This window comes from Oncorhynchus keta, chromosome 15 (genome assembly GCF_023373465.1).
Source record: "Oncorhynchus keta strain PuntledgeMale-10-30-2019 chromosome 15, Oket_V2, whole genome shotgun sequence".
Lineage (NCBI taxonomy): Eukaryota > Metazoa > Chordata > Actinopteri > Salmoniformes > Salmonidae > Oncorhynchus > Oncorhynchus keta.
The window spans coordinates 5,121,085-5,144,551 of NC_068435.1; the positions used below are offsets into that span (position 1 = coordinate 5,121,085).

Genomic DNA, 23,467 nt, shown 5'->3' on the forward strand with positions numbered 1-23,467 from the left:
AAACATCCATTTAAAACAAAAGGAATCAACATGTAGGAGAATATACGGAACAATACATTTTATGCAGAGAATCATTTTTTTTTCTCTCTCTTCTTCTTCTTCTTCTTCTCTCTCTTAAAATCCAGGAAGGTTAAACAAAAAATAAAAACACTTAAAAATGTTACAGATAAAATGTAATAAAGTTATAATAATTATTATTATAGAGAAGAACCCAGCCCCCTCCCTCCCCGTTCCCCTATCTGTCTAAATAGTAACAATGTTTTTCCCTGTGAAAAATATACTGGTCGTAGAAGTACATAGACAAGTAAAGTTTTACATGATTATTATTATTATTTTTTACATAATTTTTTTTATGGGGGGGGGGGAATAAATGAAAAACATACATATAGCTCAACGATTCAACAGGATCAGATTAGAGTCCATTGGGTCATATGCCAGTAACAGACAAGTTACGATCCTTTCGTCTTCTCATCGGGATATCACACATCAATACATATCACAGGCTGTGTATTCATGTCTGTCTGTCACTATGTATGCTTGGTGTGTGTGTCACTATGTATGCTTGGTGTGTGTGTGTGTGTGTCTGTCACTATGTATGCTTGGTGTGTGTGTGTGTGTGTGTCACTATGTATGCTTGGTGTGTGTGTGTGTGTGTGTGTCACTATGTATGCTTGGTGTGTGTGTGTGTGTGTCTGTCACTATGTATGCTTGTCTGTCTGTCACTATGTGTGTTGTGTGTGTCTGTCTGTCTGTCACTATGTATGCTGGTGTGTGTGTGTGTGTGTGTCACTATGTATGCTTGTGTGTGTGTATGCTTGGTGTGTGTGTGTCACTATGTATGCTTGGTGTGTGTGTGTGTGTGTCTGTCACTATGTATGCTTGGTGTGTGTCTGTCACTATGTATGCTTGGTGTGTGTCTGTCACTATGTATGCTTGGTGTGTGTCTGTCACTATGTATGCTTGGTGTGTGTGTGTGTCTGTCACTATGTATGCTTGGTGTGTGTGTGTGTGTCTGTCACTATGTATGCTTGGTGTGTGTGTGTGTCTGTCACTATGTATGCTTGTGTGTGTGTGTGTGTCTGTCACTATGTATGCTTGGTGTGTGTGTGTGTCTGTCACTATGTATGCTTGGTGTGTGTGTGTGTGTCTGTCACTATGTATGCTTGGTGTGTGTGTGTGTGTGTCTGTCACTATGTATGCTTGGTGTGTGTGTCTGTCACTATGTATGCTTGGTGTGTGTGTCTGTCACTATGTATGCTTGGTGTGTGTGTGTGTAACAGTCTGTCCTTACGAGTGTGGTCCAGCCTCTAGCTTCCAGTCCCTCTGGCTCTGCGTGTCGGTGTCTCCCTGGATGCTGCCCGGGGCGGCGGCGGCGGGGGACAGCGTTCTGCGCTGGCTGTGCATCGTGTTCCAGTGGCGCTTCAGGTCGGACGCTTTGATGAACGCCTTTTCACAGGAGCCGCAGTTGAAGGGCCTCTCCCCTCGGTGCTGCCGCTCGTGGTCTCGCAGGTGGGACTTGTGCTTGAAGGCCTTTTCACACATCTGGCATCCGAAGGGTCTCTCGTTGCTGTGGACCCTCTCGTGCCGCTTTAAGTCGGGCCCTCGTATGAACGCCTTGCCACAGACCAGGCAGCGGTGCGGTTTAAAGCCCGTGTGGATCTTCAGGTGCTCTTTGAGGTGGGCCTGGGTGGTAAAGGTTTTGGGGCACACCTCGCAAGCGAACGGACGGTGGGCCAGGTGGGACTTGTCTTTCTTGGGGCCTTCTCCGCCTGGTTTCATTCCCGGGTGGATGCCGTCAGAGCGGTGGCCGTACAGCAGGTAGTCAAGCTTCATATCGCTGGAGGAGGAGGAAGAGGAGGTCCAGCCGTGGGCGCTGTGGGGGTCTTTAGACATGTTCCCGCCGAAGTGAGGAGGGACCCCGTGAGGCCCCCCGGAGCCCATGGCCTCCATCCCTCCATCGTAGAAGCTGTTCTTCCTCACCTCCTCCATGGCCAACTCTTTCAAAATGGCATCCTGGGCTCTCATACCGTCCCCTGGCGCCTGGTTCTCACGACTCGGCTTCATGTTGGGCTCACGTTTCTGTGAACACAGGTTGTCGAGGAACGTGATCCCCAGGACCTGTCCGGATGACATCATGAGGTTGATGTCCTTTTTGCGGACGGCGAGCCTGGCGGTGTACATGTAATTGAGGACCTCCTCGAAGATGTCTGAACGGATGAAGTCGAGCTCCACGATGGAGTTGTCCACATCGTTCTGTTTTTTAAACAGCTTCTTGAAGTAGATGCTGCAGGCGGCCAGGACACAGCGGTGAGCTCTGAACTCAACGTTTTCCACCACAACCACAACGTCACAGTGGTCCCCTTCCATCCTCTGCTGGTTCAACATCTTCAGGAAACTGGTCTTGTGATCGTAGTCGATGTATTTCAGGAATTCACCCATGATTGCAGGTTTATTTAGGGATATTTATCTGTTGAAAAAAAAAGTCAAGTGTTGAAAGGGTCAATTAAAAAGGTGTCTGGTTGTTTTTTTTTTTTTACAATAACTGGGGCAGGTGTCTTTTTCCCAGAGTTAAAACCCCCCAGCTGCTGTGTCTGAAAGTCAACAATAGCAGAGCGTTTTCTAATTAAGATCGATTAGTTCGCACATCCGCAGACAATCTCATCAGTGTCTGTCGAAAAACAACAATATAGTCACATCAAAAACGACTCCCGACTCGGTGGGCTGTTGTTCTCTGGTGTTTTAATCCACAGCGTCGAGACAATAACAGAATGCGGTCAAATCCGATGGAAAAATACACGACGAAGTTATATCGATAAAATGCAGGTATCGGAAAAAAAAAAAAAAAAAAAAACATCTAATTAATAAAACAGAAATTATGCCACTAACAAATGGCTTACAGTGATGTTTCACATCCAGAGGTGGAAAAAGAAGGTATTTCTGCGCCCTTGCGTGCCAGTTATTTCTGCCGATACTGTTTAACCTTACAAATGTTTCACATTTCAGTGCGCCCAGCCATTTTGCTCAGCAAGCCTCCATTTCAAGGTTTTCCTTAACTTTTATCCACTTTACAACACAAACTAGAACATTTTACATTGTTCGACGTGTCGATTAAACGTGAAAATATACGATTCCCCCCCCCTTCGAGATTAACAAATTGTCGAGAGACAGAATAAACAGCATTACGCGAAACACGAATCCCCCTTTTCTGGTGTTGTCACGCAAGGCTGCAGTCGACGACGCGCGGGTCGCTGCTAGATGGGATACACTTTATGTCAAATTAACGTCAAAAGTAAAACAAAATAATTTAAAAAATCAATTTTAGCTACCCGTAACCCTTTTTCATAACATTAACCTAATTCTCCTAAACCGGTACGTTAATTATCCTAAACTGCTGGGTATATTCTCCTAACCTGTTACGCCATTTTTGACATAAACTGTATCCCGTCTAGAAAAAACCCAACGACAGGAGCCTTGCCTTGTCTTTCTTCCTCTTCCTCCTCTCGTCGGCGCTCAGAGTGGGTGACTCTAGTGTTGCTGCCATCTATAGGACTGGAGATTAATTACAGCAGGACAGGCAGCCTCTAGTCTACTATACTATAGCAATGGATTGTACCCTAATATGACCTAATTTAGATAATTATGTAAGTCACCCAATAACCCACTCTCAGAAAGGCCAATGACCAAATAACACTTATTCATAAAGCCCTTCTTACATCAGCTGATATCTCAAAGTGCTGTACAGAAACCCAGCCTAAAACCCCAAACAGCAAGCAATGCAGGTGTAGAAGCACGGTGGCTAGGAAAAACTCCCTAGAAAAGCAGGAACCTAGGAAGAAACCTAGAGAGGAACCAGGCTATGTGGGGTGGCCAGTCCTCTTCTGGCTGTGCCGGGTGGAGATTATAACAGAACATGGCCAAGATGTTCAAATGTTCATAGATAAGTTGAAGGGTCAAGGATCAGGGCTGTAAAGCAATTCTACTATGTGGACGCGGTTCAGGGAGTTGAAGGGTCAAGAGGCCGCAGTGTTGAAGAAGAAGATGCATCACAACCAGTTGCAAACGTTATACGTCAATCAAGCAATCTGCATTTGGATTTTTAAAATTATTTGAAAAAAAAACTTTTGACGTTAATTTGACATAAAGTGTATCCCGTCTAGCAGTGACCCACTTATTGTAAAGATGGTGGATTTTTGTCGCATTTATAGCCACAAGTGTCCAGGAGGTCGGACATCATATCTGCAGCCCGAGAAGTTTTTTTGGGGCCTCCAAGAGACTTCATGGCAGAAGCACTGCACTGACTTCTGTCGCCAGAAACTGTCCCGCCGTCACAGGATCCTTCTGAACCGGACCTGAGTAGAATGGTGTTAGAAAAGCTGATTTTAATTAAATTTAAATGTAGTTATTGGTAGTTTATGGATATATACAGTACTAGACAAAAGTTTGCCACGAGTGTGCACAGCAGTCATCAAGGCAAAGGGTGGCTACATTGAAGAAACTCAACTATTAAATATTTTGACTTGTATATAAACACTTTTTTGGTTACTACATGATTCCATATGTGTTATTTCATAGTTTGAATGTCTTCACTATTATTCTACAATGTAGAAAATTGTAAGAATAAAGAAAACCCCTTGAATGAGAAGGTGTGTCCAAACTTTTAACTTGTACTGTATATATATATATTTATATATATATAGGATTTGTTTTGCCCTGCATTACTTCATGTTTATTATCCACCTGCGCAGTAGGTGGCAGAACACCCATTTAATCGCTGCCAACGCCCTTCTATACCATAGAAGAAAATAGCGCCACAGAACAATGAATTCGTAAAAAAAAAAAAACATGACTAATTCTGCTATTATGTGTTTTGTTTTTTACACTGATCTTAACTTTATACGTAGATAATTTCTCCGCAGTCATTTCCTATGATCGTAAACAGCTCCTGGAAATTAGAACAGCGATCACTTACCTCGATTTGGATGATAAATTCTACTTCAACGAGTCTGCAGCGGAGACTTACTCTGGACCCTGATCCCAGGGAGTCGAACAGAGGCAGACGAGTCGTTATCCTGACTAGACTGTGTTGCTGTGTAAATAAACCGCATCTTACCCTCCGTTCTGTTTCTGTTGACGAACATACAGTCCCGTGTTGTAGTGTGTGGATACGGGTCTAGGTCCTCTAGTCCAGTCTTCAGACCACATTTTGAGTGTCTCGGTCTTGTCTCGGTGTCAGATACATTTGTAGGATACTCGGTCTTGGGACAGTGAGGAATCAATTATTTCCAAGACCAGCAGACAAAAAAAAAATAAACTCATAATTATCCGCTTCTATTCAGTAAGCCATGAAACCGCGCTTCTTCGACCAGACCAAATATATACACTTCTTTCTGGAAATGTGAATACCTGAAGTCTTTATATCGATTATAGGCCTTAAGTGTGTGACAGGTTCTTGATGCTGAAAGGACAATAATACTAACGCACTGATGTAGGAGAGGTTTTTTTGTAAAAACACAAAAGGGTCAGTAGTGTAGTGGAGGTGTATAGCTGTTTCAGTACATATACTCACTTCCCCCACTGATGCTTATATCAAAGTAGTGTAGTGGAGGTATAGGACTTATCAATGATTTAGCACAACGAGAAATCATGCACAAAGTAGCCTACACAATCGCAAAGCACATGAAATAGACTATATATACACAAAATGATGTGGACATCCCTTCAAATTTGTGGATTCGGCAATTTCAGCCACACCCGTTGCTGACAGGTGTATAAAATCGAGCACAGAGACATGCAATCTCCTTAGACAAACATTGGCAGTAGAATGGCCCGTACTGAAGAGCTCAGTAACACCATCATAGGATGCTACTTTTCCAACAAGTCAGTGTGTCAAATTTTCTGCCCTGCTAGAGCTGCCCCGGTCAACTGTAAGTGCTGTTTATTGTGAAGTGGAAACATCTAGGAGCAACAACGGCTCAGCCACGAAGTGGTAGGCCACACAAGTACACGAGTAGTGTGTAAAAATCATCTGTCCTCAGTTGCAACACTCACAACTACCGAGAACCAGAAAGCCTCTGGAAGCAACATCAGCACAAGAACTGTTCGTCAGGGAGCTTCATGAAATGGGTTTCCATGGCAGAGCAGCTGCACACAAGCCTAAGATCACCATGCACAATGTCAAGCGTCGGCTGGAGTGGTGTAAAGCTTGCCGCCAATGGACTCTGGAGCAGTGGAAACACGTTCTCTGGAGTGATGAATCACGCTTCACCATCTGGAAGTTTGATGGACGATTCTGAGTTTAGCGGATGCTAAATATATATATATATAATAGAATAGTACCTGCTGAATGCATAGTGCCAACTGTAAAGTTTGGTGGAGGAGGAATAATGGTCTGGGGCTGTTTTTCATGGTTCAGACTAGGTCACTTTGTACCAGTGAAGGAAAACCTTAACTCTACAGCATACAATGACATTGTAGATCAAATCAAATCAAATCAAATTTTATTTGTCACATACACATGGTTAGCAGATGTTAAATGCAGTTAGCGAAATGCTTGTGCTTCTAGTTCCGACAATGCAGTGATAACCAACAAGTAATCTAATAACAATTCCAAAACTATGTCTTATACACAGTGTAAGGGGATAAGGAATATGTACATAAGGATATATGAATGAGTGATGGTACAGAGCAGCATACAGTAGATGGTATCGAGTACAGTATATACATATGAGATGAGTGTGTAGACAAAGTAAACAAAGTGGCATAGTTAAAGTGGCTAGTGATACATGTGTTACATAAGGATGCAGTCGATGATGTAGAGTACAGTATATACATATGCATATGAGATGAATAATGTAGGGTAAGTAACATTATATAAGGTAGCATTGTTTAAAGTGGCTAGTGATATATTTACATAATTCCCATCAATTCCCATTATTAAAATGGCTGGAGTTGGGTCAGTGTCAATGACAGTGTGTTGGCAGCAGCCACTCACTGTTAGTGGTGGCTGTTTAACAGTCTGATGGCCTTGAGATAGAAGCTGTTTTTCAGTCTCTCGGTCCCAGCTTTGATGCACCTGTACTGACCTCGCCTTCTGGATGATAGCGGGGTGAACAGGCAGTGGTTCAAGGTGGTTGATGTCCTTGATGATCTTTATGGCCTTCCTGTAACAACGGGTGGTGTAGGTGTCCTGGAGGGCAGGTAGTTTGCCCCCGGTGATAATGTGCAGTCCTCACTACCCTCTGGAGAGCCTTACGGTTGAGGGCGGAGCAGGTGCCGTACCAGGCGGTGATACAGCCCGCCAGGATGCTCTCGATTGTGCATCTGTAGAAGTTTGTGAGTGCTTTTGGTGACAAGCATTTCTTCAGCCTCCTGAGGTTGAATAGGCGCTGCTGCGCCTTCTTCACGACGCTGTCAGTGTGAGTGGACCAATTCAGTTTGTCTGTGATGTGTATGAGGAACTTAAAACAGCTACCCTCTCCACTACTGTTCCATCGATGTGGATAGGGGGTGTTCCCTCTGCTGTTTCCTGAAGTCCACAATCATCTCCTTAGTTTTGTTGACGTTGAGTGTGAGGTTATTTTCCTGACACCACACTCCGAGGGCCCTCACCTCCTCCCTGTAGGCCGTCTCGTCGTTGTTGGTAATCAAGCCTACCACTGTTGTGTCGTCCGCAAACTTGATGATTGAGTTGGAGCGTGCGTGGCCACGAGTCGTGGGTGAACAGGGAGTACAGGAGAGGGCTCAGAACGCACCCTTGTGGGGCCCGACGTGTTGAGGATCAGCGGGGAGGAGATGTTGTTGCCTACCCTCACCACCTGGGGCGGCCCGTCAGGAAGTCCAGTACCCAGTTGCACTGGGCCAGACCGAGGGTCTCGAGCTTGATGACGAGCTTGGAGGGTACTATGGTGTTGAATGCCGAGCTGTAGTCGATGAACAGCATTCTCACATAGGTATTCCTCTTGTCCAGGTGGGTTAGGGCAGTGTGCAGTGTGGTTGAGATTGCATCGTCTGTGGACCTATTTGGGCGGTAAGCAAATTGGAGTGGGTCTAGGGTGTCAGGTAGGGTGGAGGTGATATGGTCCTTGACTAGTCTCTCAAAGCACTTCATGATGACGGAAGTGAGTGCTACGGGGCGGTAGTCGTTTAGCTCAGTTACCTTAGCTTACTTGGGAACAGGAACAATGGTGGCCCTCTTGAAGCATGTGGGAACAGCAGACTGGTATAGGGATTGATTGAATATGTCCGTAAACACACCGGCCAGCTGGTCTGCGCATGCTCTGAGGGCGCGGCTGGGGATGCCGTCTGGGCCTGCAGCCTTGCGAGGGTTAACACGTTTAAATGTCTTACTCACCTCGGCTGCAGTGAAGGAGAGACCGCATGTTTCCGTTGCAGGCCGTGTCAGTGGCACTGTATTGTCCTCAAAGCGGGCAAAAAGTTATTTAGTCTGCCTGGGAGCAAGACATCCTGGTCCGTGACTGGGCTGGATTTCATCTTGTAGTCCGTGATTGACTGTAGACCCTGCCACATGCCTCTTGTGTCTGAGCCGTTGAATTGAGATTCCACTTTGTCTCTGTAACGCTTAGCTTGTTTAATAGCCTTGCGGAGCGAATAGCTGCACTGTTTGTATTCAGTCATGTTGCCAGACACCTTGCCCTGATTAAAAGCAGTGGTAGAAGCGCTTTCAGTTTCACTCGAATGCTGCCATCAATCCACGGTTTCTGGTTAGGGAATGTTTTTATCGTTGCTATGGGAACGACATCTTCGACGCACGTTCTAATGAACTAGATGATTCTGTGCACCCAACTTTGTGGCAACAGTTTGGGGAAGGCCCTTTCCTGTTTCAGCATGACAATGCCTCCGTGGACAAAGCGAGGCCCATACAGAAATGGTTTGTCGGAGATCGGCGTGGAAGAACTTGACTGGCCTGCAGAGCCCTGACCTCAACCCCATTGAACACCTTTAGGATGAATTGGAACGCCGACTGCGAGCCAGGCCTAATCGCCCAACATAAGTGCCTGACCTCACAAATGCTCTTGTGGCTGAATGGAAGCAAGTCCCCCTCAGCAATGTTCCAACATCTAGTGGAAAGCCTTCCAGGACTAGTGGAGGCTGTTACAGGGGAGGGACCAACTCCATATTAATGCCCATGATTTTGGAATGAGATATTCAACAAGCAGGTGTCCACATACTTTTGGTCATGTAGTGCATCTTCACGTGCACGCAGCCTAGTTTCAGCGCTATATAATGTGCAGGCAGTAACTCAACTCTCAAGATATATTTTTCAAAAGAGATGGCTAACAACAGGAAGCGCAGTAAAAACACAATTCCACTGATAATTTGAGAAACATAACTTCTTGTTGAAAGTTATTCTTGAAAAGGGGAGAAGCTAACAAATGAGCAACAACATCCTCTTCGATAACACCTGCGGCAGCCACTGAAAATTAGCCCACAACAAAAACATTGCTAGCTAGACCTTGGGATACGACTGCTAGCTAGACCTTGGGAAACGACTGCTAGCTAGACCTTGGGAAACGACTGCTAGCCAGACCTTGGGAAACGACTGCTAGCTAGACCTTGGGAAACGACAGCTAGCAATTGTGCGGAGGTTTCTAGTCAACTGTCCCACCCATTATAAGTCAAAATGTGATTGGTTAGCCCTTCTCTGAAGGTGTAGAAGGCCCTCATTGTTCCCCACTGTGATTGGTTAGCCCTTCTCTGAAGGTGTAGAAGGCCCTCATTGTTCTCCACTGTGATTGGTTAGCCCTTCTCTGAAGGTGTAGAAGGCCCTCATTGTTCCCCACTGTGATTGGTTAGCCCTTCTCTGAAGGTGTAGAAGGCCCTCACTGTTCCCCACTGTGATTGGTTAGCCCTTCTCTGAAGGTGTAGAAGGCCCTCATTGTTCCCCACTGTGATTGGTTAGCCCTTCTCTGAAGGTGTAGAAGGCCCTCACTGTGATTGGTTAGCCCTTCTCTGAAGGTGTAGAAGGCCCTCACTGTTCTCCACTGTGATTGGTTAGCCCTTCTCTGAAGGTGTAGAAGGCCCTCACTGTGATTGGTTAGCCCTTCTCTGAAGGTGTAGAAGGCCCTCATTGTTCTCCACTGTGATTGGTTAGCCCTTCTCTGAAGGTGTAGAAGGCCCTCATTGTTCTCCACTGTGATTGGTTAGCCCTTCTCTGAAGGTGTAGAAGGCCCTCATTGTTCCCCACTGTGATTGGTTAGCCCTTCTCTGAAGGTGTAGAAGGCCCTCACTGTTCTCCACTGTGATTGGTTAGCCCTTCTCTGAAGGTGTAGAAGGCCCTCATTGTTCCCCACTGTGATTGGTTAGCCCTTCTCTGAAGGTGTAGAAGGCCCTCATTGTTCCCCACTGTGATTGGTTAGCCCTTCTCTGAAGGTGTAGAAGGCCCTCATTGTTCTCCACTGTGATTGGTTAGCCCTTCTCTGAAGGTGTAGAAGGCCCTCACTGTTCTCCACTGTGATTGGTTAGCCCTTCTCTGAAGGTGTAGAAGGCCCTCACTGTTCTCCACTGTGATTGGTTAGCCCTTCTCTGAAGGTGTAGAAGGCCCTCACTGTGATTGGTTAGCCCTTCTCTGAAGGTGTAGAAGGCCCTCACTGTTCTCCACTGTGATTGGTTAGCCCTTCTCTGAAGGTGTAGAAGGCCCTCACTGTGATTGGTTAGCCCTTCTCTGAAGGTGTAGAAGGCCCTCATTGTTCCCCACTTTGATTGGGTTAGTAATAATTTGCAACATGGATTTTTTAAAAATCATTATGAATGTCTAAAGAACCCAGATGTCTTTCTGAAATATGAACACAGAAACACTGGACATTTTGAACTCTTTGGTCGATTTGATGGGTACCTCATGTACAGTGGATTCAGGAAGTACTCAGAGCCCTGGACTTTCCCCTCACATTTAGTATATATCCATTGTTGGGAAGGTAAGAATTTCACTGTTAGTCTCAACACCTGTTGTTTATGAAGCATTTCACTGTTAGTCTACACCTGCTGTTTATGAAGCATTTCACTGTTAGTCTCCACACCTGCTGTTTATGAAGCATTTCACTGTTAGTCTACACCTGTTGTTTATGAAGCATTTCACTGTTAGTCTCCACACCTGTTGTTTATGAAGCATTTCACTGTTAGTCTACACACCTGCTGTTTATGAAGCATTTCACTGTTAGACTACACCTGTTGTTTAGGAAGCATTTCACTGTTAGTCTACACCTGTTGTTTATGAAGCATTTCACTGTTAGTCTACACACCTGCTGTTTATGAAGCATTTCACTGTTCGTCTCCACACCTGCTGTTTATGAAGCATTTCACTGTTAGTCTCCACACCTGTTGTTTATGAAGCATTTCACTGTTAGTCTACACACCTGCTGTTTATGAAGCATTTCACTGTTAGTCTCTACACCTGTTGTTTATGAAGCATTTCACTGTTAGTCTACACACCTGCTGTTTATGAAGCATTTCACTGTTCGTCTCCACACCTGTTGTTTATGAAGCATTTCACTGTTAGTCTACACACCTGCTGTTTATGAAGCATTTCACTGTTAGTCTACACACCTGCTGTTTATGAAGCATTTCACTGTTAGTCTACACACCTGCTGTTTATGAAGCATTTCACTGTTAGTCCACACCTGCTGTTTATGAAGCATTTCATTGTTAGTCCACACCTGCTGTTTATGAGGTATTTCACTGTTAGTCCACACCTGCTGTTTATGAGGTATTTCACTGTTAGTCCACACCTGCTGTTTATGAAGCATTTCATTGTTAGTCCACACCTGCTGTTTATGAAGCATTTCACTGTTAGTCTCCACACCTGCTGTTTATGAAGCATGTACCAAATACAATTAGATTAAAAAAAAAACATTTTTCTTAATTGGCATTTAATCAATCCAGCACGTGGCAAACATTGGACAATGTCTGAGGACCATTTCTGCATTATATGTTATTAGCCTACAATATTGGATAGTAAAATCAATGTACTGAAATTATAGCTTTTCCAGATGTACATGATCCACATATTTTACAAGAGGTAAGTAGTTCATTACATCCACTGAAGACAGAGACAAGCTTCAGAATAATATAATCAATATTTTATTCAAAAAGAAAAGCAAAAAGAAAAATGACAATAATATGCATTTGCCACTTTGTATAATTCCACGTACTGTTGGTGTTGGAACATCATGATTGGTTGTAGCTATATATAGTTATATATTGATGATACTGGCTCTGGGGTGAAGTTTACCTTTAGGTACCGATCTAGGATCACAGAGGTCTAAGGGAGGCGTCACTACAGACCCGGGTCTGTCTCACAAACGGGCTGTGATCGGGAGTCCCAGCGTCGTCTAGGTTTGTGGAAGGGTTTGGCTGGGGTAGGCCATCATTGTGAATAAGATTTTTTTCTTTCTTAAATTTACTTGCCAAGTACAATAAAGGTTCAATTCAACATTAGACCCCCCCACCCAATCCCAACCTTAGCCATAGTAGGGAAAATGCAAAACTGACCCAAGATCAGTGTCTAGAAGCAACTATGATACTGGTAGAACACAACTATTACGGCTTCTGAGACATTCACCTGATTGACTGACAGATCTGATCAAATACTTGTCTTTGGATGAGTCACAAATAGCACCATATCCCCTTTATAGTGAATCCCATATGGCTCTGGTCAAAAGTAGTGCACTATATAGAGGATAGGGTGCTATTTCAGACCAAAATATGTTAATCTGGACAGAGCAGTCTTGTTAGTTTGAGTCCTGGGCCTTTCAGTCAGTCGCACACAGCATTGTGGGAACTGTAGTCCAGCCATTAATTAATACAGAGGAGAATGTATACCATTTGTGTTCATTATGGCAGATAGATCACAACAATACAAGTAAAACCCACATTGAGACAAGTGTTTTTTAAAAACAGACTGTCATTGTCTCAAACATAGCCTGGGCACAAACTATGTAACCCCCCCCCCCATCTAGAAAGTGTTTTTAAAAACAATCTGTCAACCGTCTCAAATATAGCCTGGGTGCCAGTCGGATAGTGCCATCATGCCATCTCCATGTCACTCAATGGGTGATAATAGAGTTGCCACGAGGACAAGCCGATCTGGGACACAGGCATATTTTGAAATATGCTACAATGTTTGAATAAAGAATAACTGACAAAATGTTCAGACAAAAAAAAAAAATACACAATACAACATGAATAAACTAATTTGTTGCTGAATATAGACAATATAACCTGCCTTTGTTTGCAGTTGCTGTTGCCCAGGACAACACACACAGGACTTTGTTGTAAAAGTGGATTTAAAATGTATTTCTATTCGAGACGATGGGAGGGGAGTGGGGTGGCAGTGAGGTCGGCACTTCTACCATCTACTAAAAGTCATTAGAATAATAATATTGTTGTGTGGCTCTAATAGGTCACACAGTTTAACTTCTTTTTTTTCTTCTCCCTCTCGGAGTGATGGATTTTCATTTCATAAATAAAATAAAGAACGCTGACCAAAAAAGAAAAGACTGTTTATAATATAATCTTAAATAGATAGCAAGACGGTGAATGAAATCAACCTGCCTGTTGTAGAGTTCAGCGAGAGTTCAAGTGATTTAATAGGCCTGTTTGTTAATTATCTCACAGTAAATCTTGATCATAATTATTTTCATTATAATAATTGCGGCATTCTGCTCATGCAAATATACATTTGATTTTTTTTAGAATGACGGATGGGACTGACGATAGGCATAAATCTTAACTACCTCTTTTTGACTTTAGGCAGTAAAGCCAAGGTAAGCACATGGAGCTCAGATTAGGAACGGCACCATAGAGAGCGCAGAGCATAGAATTAGAATCTATTACGCCGTCATTGACTTGAACAGGGGAAGCCCGCTCCTATAGATTGTATTTCTATAGAACAAGACTGTCTGTAGAACAATAGGCTGGCCTGTGTAGTCTCCACTGTAGTTTACAACAGGCCCAGCAGGCAGGCACAGTAATGTAATGAAACCCATCATGACGTTGGGAGTTGGATGCTGGAGGTTTGAGGGGAGTCCCTTCCACCAGGGGATTTAAAAACGGTCCTGGGCTTTACTCCTAAAAGAGAAAGAACGTGGGTTAGTGAATTTCCACTCATTTGGAACAGCACAGGAAACGGCACACTAAGGGAGGCAGAAGTCGTCAGTCATGTAAATGACAGTGAAAACACAACGCAGAGCAGGACATTGGAATTGCAAGGCATCCACAGATCATTTTTAGGTCCAGTTTCCTGGACATAGATTAAGCCTTAATCCTGGACTAAAAACATTCTCTGTATCTCTGAAAGCCCTCTGTGGATCCAGGACTAAATTAAATATGTGTCTGAGAGGCGTCACACTAACAGAGAGTAACAGCAAGGAGAGTAGCACGGACAGAGCTGAGGCAAGGCCACGGAGAGCTCACAGAGCTGAGGACAAGGCCATGGAGACCTCACAGAGCTGAGGACAAGGTCACGGAGAGCTCACAGAGCTGAGGACAAGGCCATGGAGACCTCACAGAGCTGAGGACAAGGCCATGGAGACCTCACAGAGCTGAGGACAAGGCCATGGAGACCTCACAGAGCTGAGGACAAGGCCATGGAGACCTCACAGAGCTGAGGACAAGGTCACGGAGAGCTCACAGAGCAGAGGGCAAGGCCATGGAGTTATGGCAGTCTCATCATTGGTCATGCACGGCAGACACACACGTAGCTGTAGCAGATAGCTGCACACACACACACACACACACACACACACACACACACACACACACACACACACACACACACACACACACACACACACACACACACACACACACACACACACACACACACACACACACACACACACACACACACACACACACACACACACACACACACACACCCCTGCAGTGCTGTAGCATGTGAGTTATAGTTTAACTCAGAAGAAATAACACCTGGAAAAACCCAGAGGACTTAAAGTAATGTAGGATAAAGGTCATCGTCAAATCATAAACCTTTACAGTCGTAAATATATGGGTTGAAAATGCCGGATTTGGGCACTCATAAACACCTAGATTGGAACGCTGTGGCTGTACAGTAATATGCTATACATGATGTCAGAGCTCTGGCTCCGCTATACATGATGTCAGAGCTCTGGCTCCGCTATACATGATGTCAGAGCTCTGGCTCTGCTATACATGATGTCAGAGCTCTGGCTCTGCTATACATGATGTCAGAGCTCTGGCTCTGCTATACATGATGTCAGAGCTCTGGCTCCGCTATACATGATGTCAGAGCTCTGGCTCTGCTATACATGATGTCAGAGCTCTGGCTCCGCTATACATGATGTCAGAGCTCTGGCTCCGCTATACATGATGTCAGAGCTCTGGCTCTGCTATACATGATGTCAGAGCTCTGGCTCCGCTATACATGATGTCAGAGCTCTGGCTCCGCATGTGTTTTGACTGACAAACGTTCTAAAGTTGAGCACCTTGCACTATACACAGGGTTAAAGAGGATCTATCCATATAGGCCCACGAGTGTAAAGGATTCAAAGAGGCCCTATCTAAATAGGCCCACGAGTGTAAAGGGTTAAAGAGGCCCTATCTAAATAGGCCCATGATGTAAAGAGCTTAAAGAGGCCCTATCTAAATAGGCCCTGAGTGTATAATGGGTTAAAGAGGCCCTATCTAAATAGGCCCACGAGTGTAAAGGCCTTAAAGAGGCCCTGCCCTATCCATATAGGCCAATTCCCTATCCATATAGGCCAATTCCCTATCTAAATAGGCCCACGAGTGTAAAGGGTTAAAGAGGCCCTATCTAAATAGGCCCACGAGTGTAAAGGCCTTAAAGAGGCCCTGCCCTATCCATATAGGCCAATTCCCTATCCATATAGGCCAATTCCCTATCTAAATAGGCCCACGAGTGTAAAGGGTTAAAGAGGTCAACAACATGGAGAGTATGCCCACTGAATATGTTTTAAAATGACAAAGATGTTTAAATAAAAGATGTGGCTAAATCCTTAAACCAGGAGAGGCAGAGTAACATGAAGGAGTGGGAAGGGGGACCACCATAGAGCTTCTATTCCATCATACAAGCAACCAATCAGAATCCACAAAAAAAAAAACAGTAGAAGCTAGACTGGACCTGCCAGAATACTGAAACACAACAACAGTTTGCACACTGTGGAACGTTCAGATATAAACATATTACACAGAACATGCATGCATCTCTGACATGTAGAGTGAGGAATCATGCCGGCTCTATTCACTACATTTCTACCTGCAGCGTTCACTGTGTTTAACCCTCTTGAACCCAACCCTTCCCGTGTGTTTTGGCAGTTATGTTGACGTGGCAACCAGAGAGTACCACGGAGCAGCACAACTCACTCCTCTGACCTAGATACAGATTGGACCTGCCTCTGTCTACAAACACATGACAGGAAGTAGTGAAATCTAGGCTCTTTGTGATGACAACACTTCCTCATTTTAGAAGCTTTGAAGAGGTTGGTCTACAGATTTTACAGATCCGATTCAGATAGACACATTTAATTAATCTACTAATTAACAATCAATCAGACGGATTTATTTGCAAGTTTGTGAGGCATATCGAAACTAGTGTATCCCGGTTAGAGCCGAGTCAATACAGACGAGTTACTTAACAGACCTGACATGCAGCTCTAGCTAGAACTACAGCGCTAGAACTACAGCTACAGCTACAGCGCTAGAACTACAGCGCTAGGACTACAGCGCTAGGACTACAGCGCTAGGACTTCAGCTACAGCGCTAGGACGACAGCTCCAGCGCTAGAACTAAAGCTACAGCGCTAGAACTACAGCTACAGCACTAGAACTACAGCTACAGCACTACAGCTACAGCGCTAGAACTACAGCTACAGTGCTAGAACTACAGCTACAACAATAGAACTACAACTACAGCGCTAGGACTACAGCGCTAGGACTACAACTACAGCGCTAGGACTACAACTACAGCGCTAGGACTACAACTACAGCGCTAGAACTACAGCTACAACAATAGAACTACAACTACAGCGCTAGGACTACAGCTACAGAGCGAGAACTACAGCGCCAGAACTACAGCTACAGCGCTAGAACTACAGCTACAGGACTACAGCTACAGCGCTAGAACTACAGCGCCAGAACTACAGCTACAGCGCTAGAACTACAGCTACAGCGCTAGGACTACAGCTACAGCGCTAGAACTACAGCTACAGCGCTAGGACTACAGCTACAGCGCTAGGACTACAGCTACAGCGCTAGAGCTAGAGGTACAGCGCTAGAGCTAGAGGTACAGCGATAGGACTACAGCTACAGCACTAGAACTACAGCTACAGCACTAGAACTACAGATACAGCACTATAACTAGATACAGCACTAGAACTACAGATACAGCACTAGAACTACAGATACAGCACTAGAACTACAGATACAGCACTAGAACTACAGATACAGCACTAGAACTAGATACAGCACTAGAACTAGATACAGCACTAGAACTACAGCTACAGCGCTAGGACTACAGCTACAGCGCTAGAACTACAGCGCTAGGACTACAGCTACAGCGCTAGGACTACAGCTACAGCGCTAGGACTACAGCTACAGCGCTAGGACTACAGCGCTAGAACTACAGCTACAGCGCTAGGACTACAGCTACAGCGCTAGAACTACAGCTACAGCGCTAGGACTACAGCTACAGCGCTAGGACTACAGCTACAGCGCTAGGACTACAGCTACAGCGCTAGAACTACAGCTACAGCGCTAGGACTACAGCTACAGCGCTAGAACTACAGCTACAGCGCTAGGACTACAGCTACAGCGCTAGAACTACAGCGCTAGGACTACAGCTACAGCGCTAGGACTACAGCTACAGCGCTAGGACTACAGCTACAGCGCTAGGACTACAGCTACAGCGCTAGGACTACTAGCTTTGTTATAGGGAAACTATTATATACATGTCCTGTGTGCATACATTAGCTGAGCGTTTCCAATGTATTTCACACTGTTTTCAAGTGGAAAACTCCTCCTGGAAGGACAGTAGATTGAGTTATAATGTCGAGATGTAGGATGAAGAGGTTGGTGAGGATGTGTAATAGCCTGTTAGTATTTCAGAAGCAAGACTCAGTGCCAGTAAGATACATAAGAGACGTGCTGATGATGATGGGGGGAAGCAGGAGCATGCCGAGGAGAGATGGAGGAAGATGAGTGGACTAGCTTCCAAGCCCAGCTGACCACAACCGAACCATTACCACGACCACATACGGTGGTCTCCTTACCTGGGTCAGTCCTCTCCCTCAGGTGTGATCTCTGTCTCTTTATGAACCACTACTTTGGTCACTGACATGTCAGGGTGCTGCTCTTTGGCCTCCTTTATGGCCTGGGCAAGAGCCTGGTGGTGCAATACCATACCAATACCAGGAGAGGGAGACAGAGAGGGGGAAGGGAGGTGGGTGGGAGGGAGGTGGGGAGGAGGTGGGACGGGAGGGAGGTGGGACGGGAGGGAGGTGGGGGGGAGGGACGGGAGGGAGGGGGGGAGGAGGTGGGACGGGAGGGAGGTGGGATGGGAGGGTGGTGGGTAGGAGGGAGGTGGGGAGGAGGAGGGACGGGAGGGAGTTGGGGAGGAGGTGGGACGGGAGGGAGGTCGGGGAGGAGGTGGGACGGGATGGAGGTCGGGGAGGAGGTGGGACGGGGAGGGAGGTCGGGGAGGAGGTGGGACGGGATGGAGGTCGGGGAGGAGGAGGGTCGGGAGGGAGGTGGGGAGGAGGTGGGACGGGAGGGAGGTGGGGGAGGAGGTGGGACGGGATGGAGGTCGGGGGGAGGTGGGACGGGGGAGGGAGGTCGGGAGGAGCTGGGACGGGAGGGAGTTGGGGAGGAGGAGGGACGGGAGGGAGTTGGGGAGGTGGGACGGGAGGGAGGTGGGGAGGAGGTGGGACGGGGAGGGAGGTGGGGAGGAGGGAGTTGGGGAGGAGGAGGGACGGGAGGGAGTTGGGGAGGAGGGACGGGAGGGAGGTCGGGGAGGAGGTGGGACGGGAGGGAGGTCGGGGAGGAGGTGGGGGATGGAGGTCGGGGGAGGAGGTGGGACGGGAGGGAGGTCGAGGAGGAGGTGGGACGGGAGGGAGGTCGGGGAGGAGGTGGGACGGGAGGGAGTTGGGGAGGAGGAGGGACGGGAGGGAATTGGGGAGGTGGAGGGACGGGAGGGAGTTGGGGAGGTGGGACGTGAGGGAGGTGGGACGGGAGGGAGGTGGGGAGGAGGTGGGACGGGAGGGAGGTGGGAGGGAGGTGGGGAGTAGGGTGGGAGAGACGGGAGGAGGGACAGGGGGAGAAGAAACGGACGGAAGAGGGAGAGAAGGGAGGAGGTGGGGAGGGAGGAGGTATAAGAGACGGGAGGGAGTGGGAGTCAGTGAGTGTGTCTAGCAGGACTACTTGTTACAGGGTAACCTACTGGTTAGTAGTAGTCTACTACACGAGTTACATCAACCAGAAAAATTCAAGTGAGAACATTACACAGTAAAATACATCCATTATACTCAGTCATTACTGTCACTTTATAGGTGAGAGAGGAAGTTAATCTTCTCCAGATTCATGATACATTTTGTAATCCTCATCTGTATACTTTCAAAATAATCAATAATCAAAATAATCAATAAATTGAGACAGAAAGAAAGAAAAGGTGATTAAGAAAGAAAGTGACCTGATCATGGTCGATATCTCCTGCTTCTCCTGTAATGACAATCCTCTTCTCTATCCTGGTCTCAGAGATCCCTCCTTTCACAGTCTGACAGCAGAAGGGATTGATAGAGGGGACAGAACGTTACGAAGGGATTGATATAGAGGGGACAGAAGGTTACGAAGGGATTGATATAGAGGGGACAGAAGGTTATGAAGGGATTGATAGAGGGGACAGAATGTTACGAAGGGATTGATAGAGGGGACAGAAGGTTACGAAGGGATTGATAGAGGGGACAGAATGTTACGAAGGGATTGATATAGAGGGGACAGAACGTTATGAAGGGATTGATAGAGGGGACAGAAGGTTACGAAGGATTGATAGAGGGGACAGAACGTTACGAAGGGATTGATAGAGGGGACAGAACGTTCGAAGGGATTGATAGAGGGGACAGAAGGTTATGAAGGGATTGATAGAGGGGACAGAACGTTACGAAGGGATTGATATAGGGGACAGAAGGTTATGAAGGGATTGATAGAGGGGACAGAACGTTACGAAGGGATTGACAGAGGGGACAGAAGGTTACGAAGGGATTGATAGAGGGACAGAATGTTACGAAGGGATTGATAGAGGGGACAGAACGTTATGAAGGGATTGATATAGAGGGGACAGAATGTTACGAAGGGATTGATAGAGGGGACAGAAGGTTATGAAGGGATTGATAGAGGGGACAGAATGTTACGAAGGGATTGATAGAGGGGACAGAAGGTTACGAAGGGATTGATAGAGGGGACAGAATGTTACGAAGGGATTGATAGAGGGGACAGAACGTTACGAAGGGATTGATAGAGGGGACAGAACGTTACGAAGGGATTGATAGAGGACAGAACGTTACGAAGGGATTGATAGAGGGGACAGAACGTTATGAAGGGATTGATAGAGGGGACAGAAGGTTACGAAGGGATTGATAGAGGACAGAACGTTACGAAGGGATTGATATAGAGGGGACAGAAGGTTACGAAGGGATTGATATAGAGGACAGAACGTTACGAAGGGATTGATAGAGGGGACAGAACGTTACTGAAGGGATTGATATAGAGGGGACAGAAGGTTACGAAGGGATTGATAGAGGGACAGAACGTTACGAAGGGATTGATATAGAGGGGACAGAAGGTTATGAAGGGATTGATAGAGGGGACAGAACGTTACGAAGGGATTGATATAGAGGGGACAGAACGTTATGAAGGGATTGATAGAGGGGACAGAAGGTTACGAAGGGATTGATAGAGGGGACAGAACGTTACGAAGGGATTGATATAGAGGGGACAGAACGTTATGAAGGGATTGATAGAGTGGACTGATATAGAGGGGACAGAAGGTTATGAAGGGATTGATAGAGGGGACAGAACGTTATGAAGGGATTGATAGAGGGGACAGAAGGTTATGAAGGGATTGATAGAGGGGACAGAACGTTATGAAGGGATTGATAGAGGGGACAGAACGTTATGAAGGGATTGATAGAGGGGACAGAACGTTACGAAGGGATTGATAGAGGGACAGAACGTTACGAAGGGATTGATAGAGGACAGAACGTTATGAAGGGATTGATAGAGGGGACAGAACGTTATGAAGGGATTGATAGAGGGGACAGAACGTTATGAAGGGATTGATAGAGGGGACAGAACGTTATGAAGGGATTGATAGAGGGGACAGAACGTTATGAAGGGATTGATAGAGGGGACAGAACGTTACGAAGGGATTGATAGAGGACAGAACGTTACGAAGGGATTGATAGAGGGACAGAACGTTAGTTTGAAGGGATTGATAGAGGGGACAGAAATGGGTTATGAAGGGATTGATAGAGGACAGAACGTTACTGAAGGGATTGATATAGAGGGGACAGAACGTTATGAAGGGTTTATAGATGGGACAGAACGTTACGAAGTGGGATTGATAGATGGGACAGAACGTTATGAAGGGATTGATAGAGGACAGAACGTTACGTTTATAAGGGATTGATAGGGGACAGAAGGTTATGAAGGGATTGATAGGTTACGAAGGGATTGATAGAGGGACAGAAGGTTATGAAGGGATTGATAGAGGACAGAACGTTACGAAGGGATTGATAGAGGGGACAGAACGTTATGAAGGGATTTAGGGGACAGAACATTCGAAGGGATTGATAAGTGGGATATAGAGGGGACAGAACGTTCTGAAGGGATTGATAGAGGGACAGAACGTTATGAAGGGATTGATAGAGACAGAACGTTACAAAGGGATTGATAGAATGGGACAGAACGTTATGAAGGGATTGATAGAGAAGTGGACAGAAGTTTATAATGGGATTGATAGAGGACAGAACGTTACAAAGGGATTGATAGAGGGGACAGAACGTTTATGAAGGGATTGATAGAAGGGACAGAACATTAGTTTATAAGGGATTGATAGAGGACAGAATTAGTTTATAAGGGATTGATAGAGGGGACAGAACGTTATGAAGGGATTGATAGAGGGGACAGAACGTTATGAAGGGATTGACTAGAGGGGACAGAACGTTATGAAGGGATTGATAGAGGGACAGAACGTTATGAAGGGATTGATAGAGACAGAAGTTATAATGGGATTGATAGAGGGACAGAACGTTATGAAGGGATTGATAGAGGGGACAGAACGTTACGAAGGGATTGATAGAGGACAGAACGTTGTAATGGGTTATGGTTAGAGACTCAGTGGTAATTAGTTTATAATGGGTTATGGTTAGAGACTCAGTGGTAATTAGTTTATAATGGGTTATGGTTAGAGACTCAGTGGTAATTAGTTTATAATGGGTTATGGTTAGAGACTCAGTGGTAATTAGTTTATAATGGGTTATGGTTAGAGACTCAGTGGTAATTAGTTTATAATGGGTTATGGTTAGAGACTCAGTGGTAATTAGTTTATAATGGGTTATGGTTAGAGACTCAGTGGTTATTAGTTTATAATGGGTTATGGTTAGAGACTCAGTGGTAATTAGTTTATAATGGGTTATGGTTAGAGACTCAGTGGTAATTAGTTTATAATGTGTTATGGTTAGAGACTCAGTGATAATTAGTGTATAATGGGTTATGGTTAGAGACTCAGTGGTAATTAGTTTATAATGGGTAACATTAGAGACTCAGTGGTAATTAGTTTATAATGGGTTATGGTTAGAGACTCAGTGGTTATTAGTTTATAATGGGTTATGGTTAGAGACTCAGTGGTAATTAGTTTATAATGGGTTATGGTTAGAGACAGTGGTAATTAGTTTATAATGTGTTATGGTTAGAGACTCAGTGATAATTAGTTTATAATGGGTTATGGTTAGAGACTCAGTGGTAATTAGTTTATAATGGGTAACGTTAGAGACTCAGTGGTAATTAGTTTATAATGGGTAACGGTTAGAGACTCAGTGGTAATTAGTTTATAATGGGTTATGGTTAGAGACTCAGTGGTAATTAGTTTATAATGGGTTATGGTTAGAGACTCAGTGGTAATTAGTTTATAATGGGTTATGGTTAGAGACTCAGTGGTAATTAGTTTATAATGGGTTATGGTTAGAGACTCAGTGGTAATTAGTTTATAATGGGTTATGGTTAGAGACTCAGTGGTAATTAGTTTATAATGGGTAACGGTTAGAGACTCAGTGGTAATTAGTTTATAATGGGTTGTGGTTAGAGACTCAGTGGTAATTAGTTTATAATGGGTTATGGTTAGAGACTCAGTGGTAATTAGTTTATAATGGGTTATGGTTAGAGACTCAGTGGTAATTAGTTTATTG

At 45.3% G+C, this 23,467-nt stretch overlaps 2 protein-coding genes and 1 long non-coding RNA gene across 11 annotated transcripts in view; 1 reads left to right on the plus strand and 2 right to left on the minus strand.

Annotated features, from left to right (window-relative positions):
* Positions 1-1,072: 1,072 nt before the first annotated feature.
* Positions 1,073-4,988, minus strand: LOC118381235 (zinc finger and BTB domain-containing protein 14-like). 3 transcript variants are annotated; one of them, XM_052463033.1, is made up of 2 exons: positions 4,970-4,988; positions 1,073-2,467 (listed from the first exon to the last, which is right to left on the minus strand). In XM_052463033.1, exon 2 carries the CDS (start codon positions 2,437-2,439, stop codon positions 1,288-1,290), a length of 1,152 nt encoding a protein of 383 aa, XP_052318993.1. In that variant the 5' UTR covers positions 2,440-2,467; positions 4,970-4,988; the 3' UTR covers positions 1,073-1,287. The 3 variants fall into 3 exon arrangements, with proteins under 3 accessions (XP_052318993.1, XP_052318992.1, XP_052318990.1); XM_052463032.1 differs by lacking the exon at positions 4,970-4,988 and adding an exon at positions 3,184-3,333; XM_052463030.1 differs by lacking the exon at positions 4,970-4,988 and adding an exon at positions 2,898-3,293.
* Positions 4,989-12,070: 7,082 nt separating this feature from the next.
* The window catches only part of LOC118376843 (band 4.1-like protein 3), a 135,699-nt gene continuing 124,302 nt past the window's right edge, over positions 12,071-23,467 (minus strand). The window contains 3 exon segments of the mRNA XM_052464311.1: positions 12,071-14,082; positions 18,281-18,393; positions 19,696-19,779. Coding sequence (XP_052320271.1) covers positions 18,286-18,393; positions 19,696-19,779 — 192 coding nt within the window. The 3' untranslated portion in view covers positions 12,071-14,082; positions 18,281-18,285.
* LOC127907530 (uncharacterized) lies at positions 19,786-21,821 on the plus strand. Of its 7 annotated transcripts, none has more exons than XR_008064747.1 (5): positions 19,786-19,973; positions 20,378-20,685; positions 20,845-20,875; positions 20,940-21,418; positions 21,753-21,821. It is a non-coding gene; the product is annotated as an uncharacterized LOC127907530 (long non-coding RNA). The 7 variants fall into 7 exon arrangements; XR_008064751.1 differs by lacking the exon at positions 21,753-21,821 and adding an exon at positions 20,191-20,252 and having other exon boundaries at positions 19,795-19,911; positions 20,440-20,685; positions 20,940-21,462; XR_008064746.1 differs by lacking the exon at positions 21,753-21,821 and having other exon boundaries at positions 20,845-20,908; positions 20,940-21,462.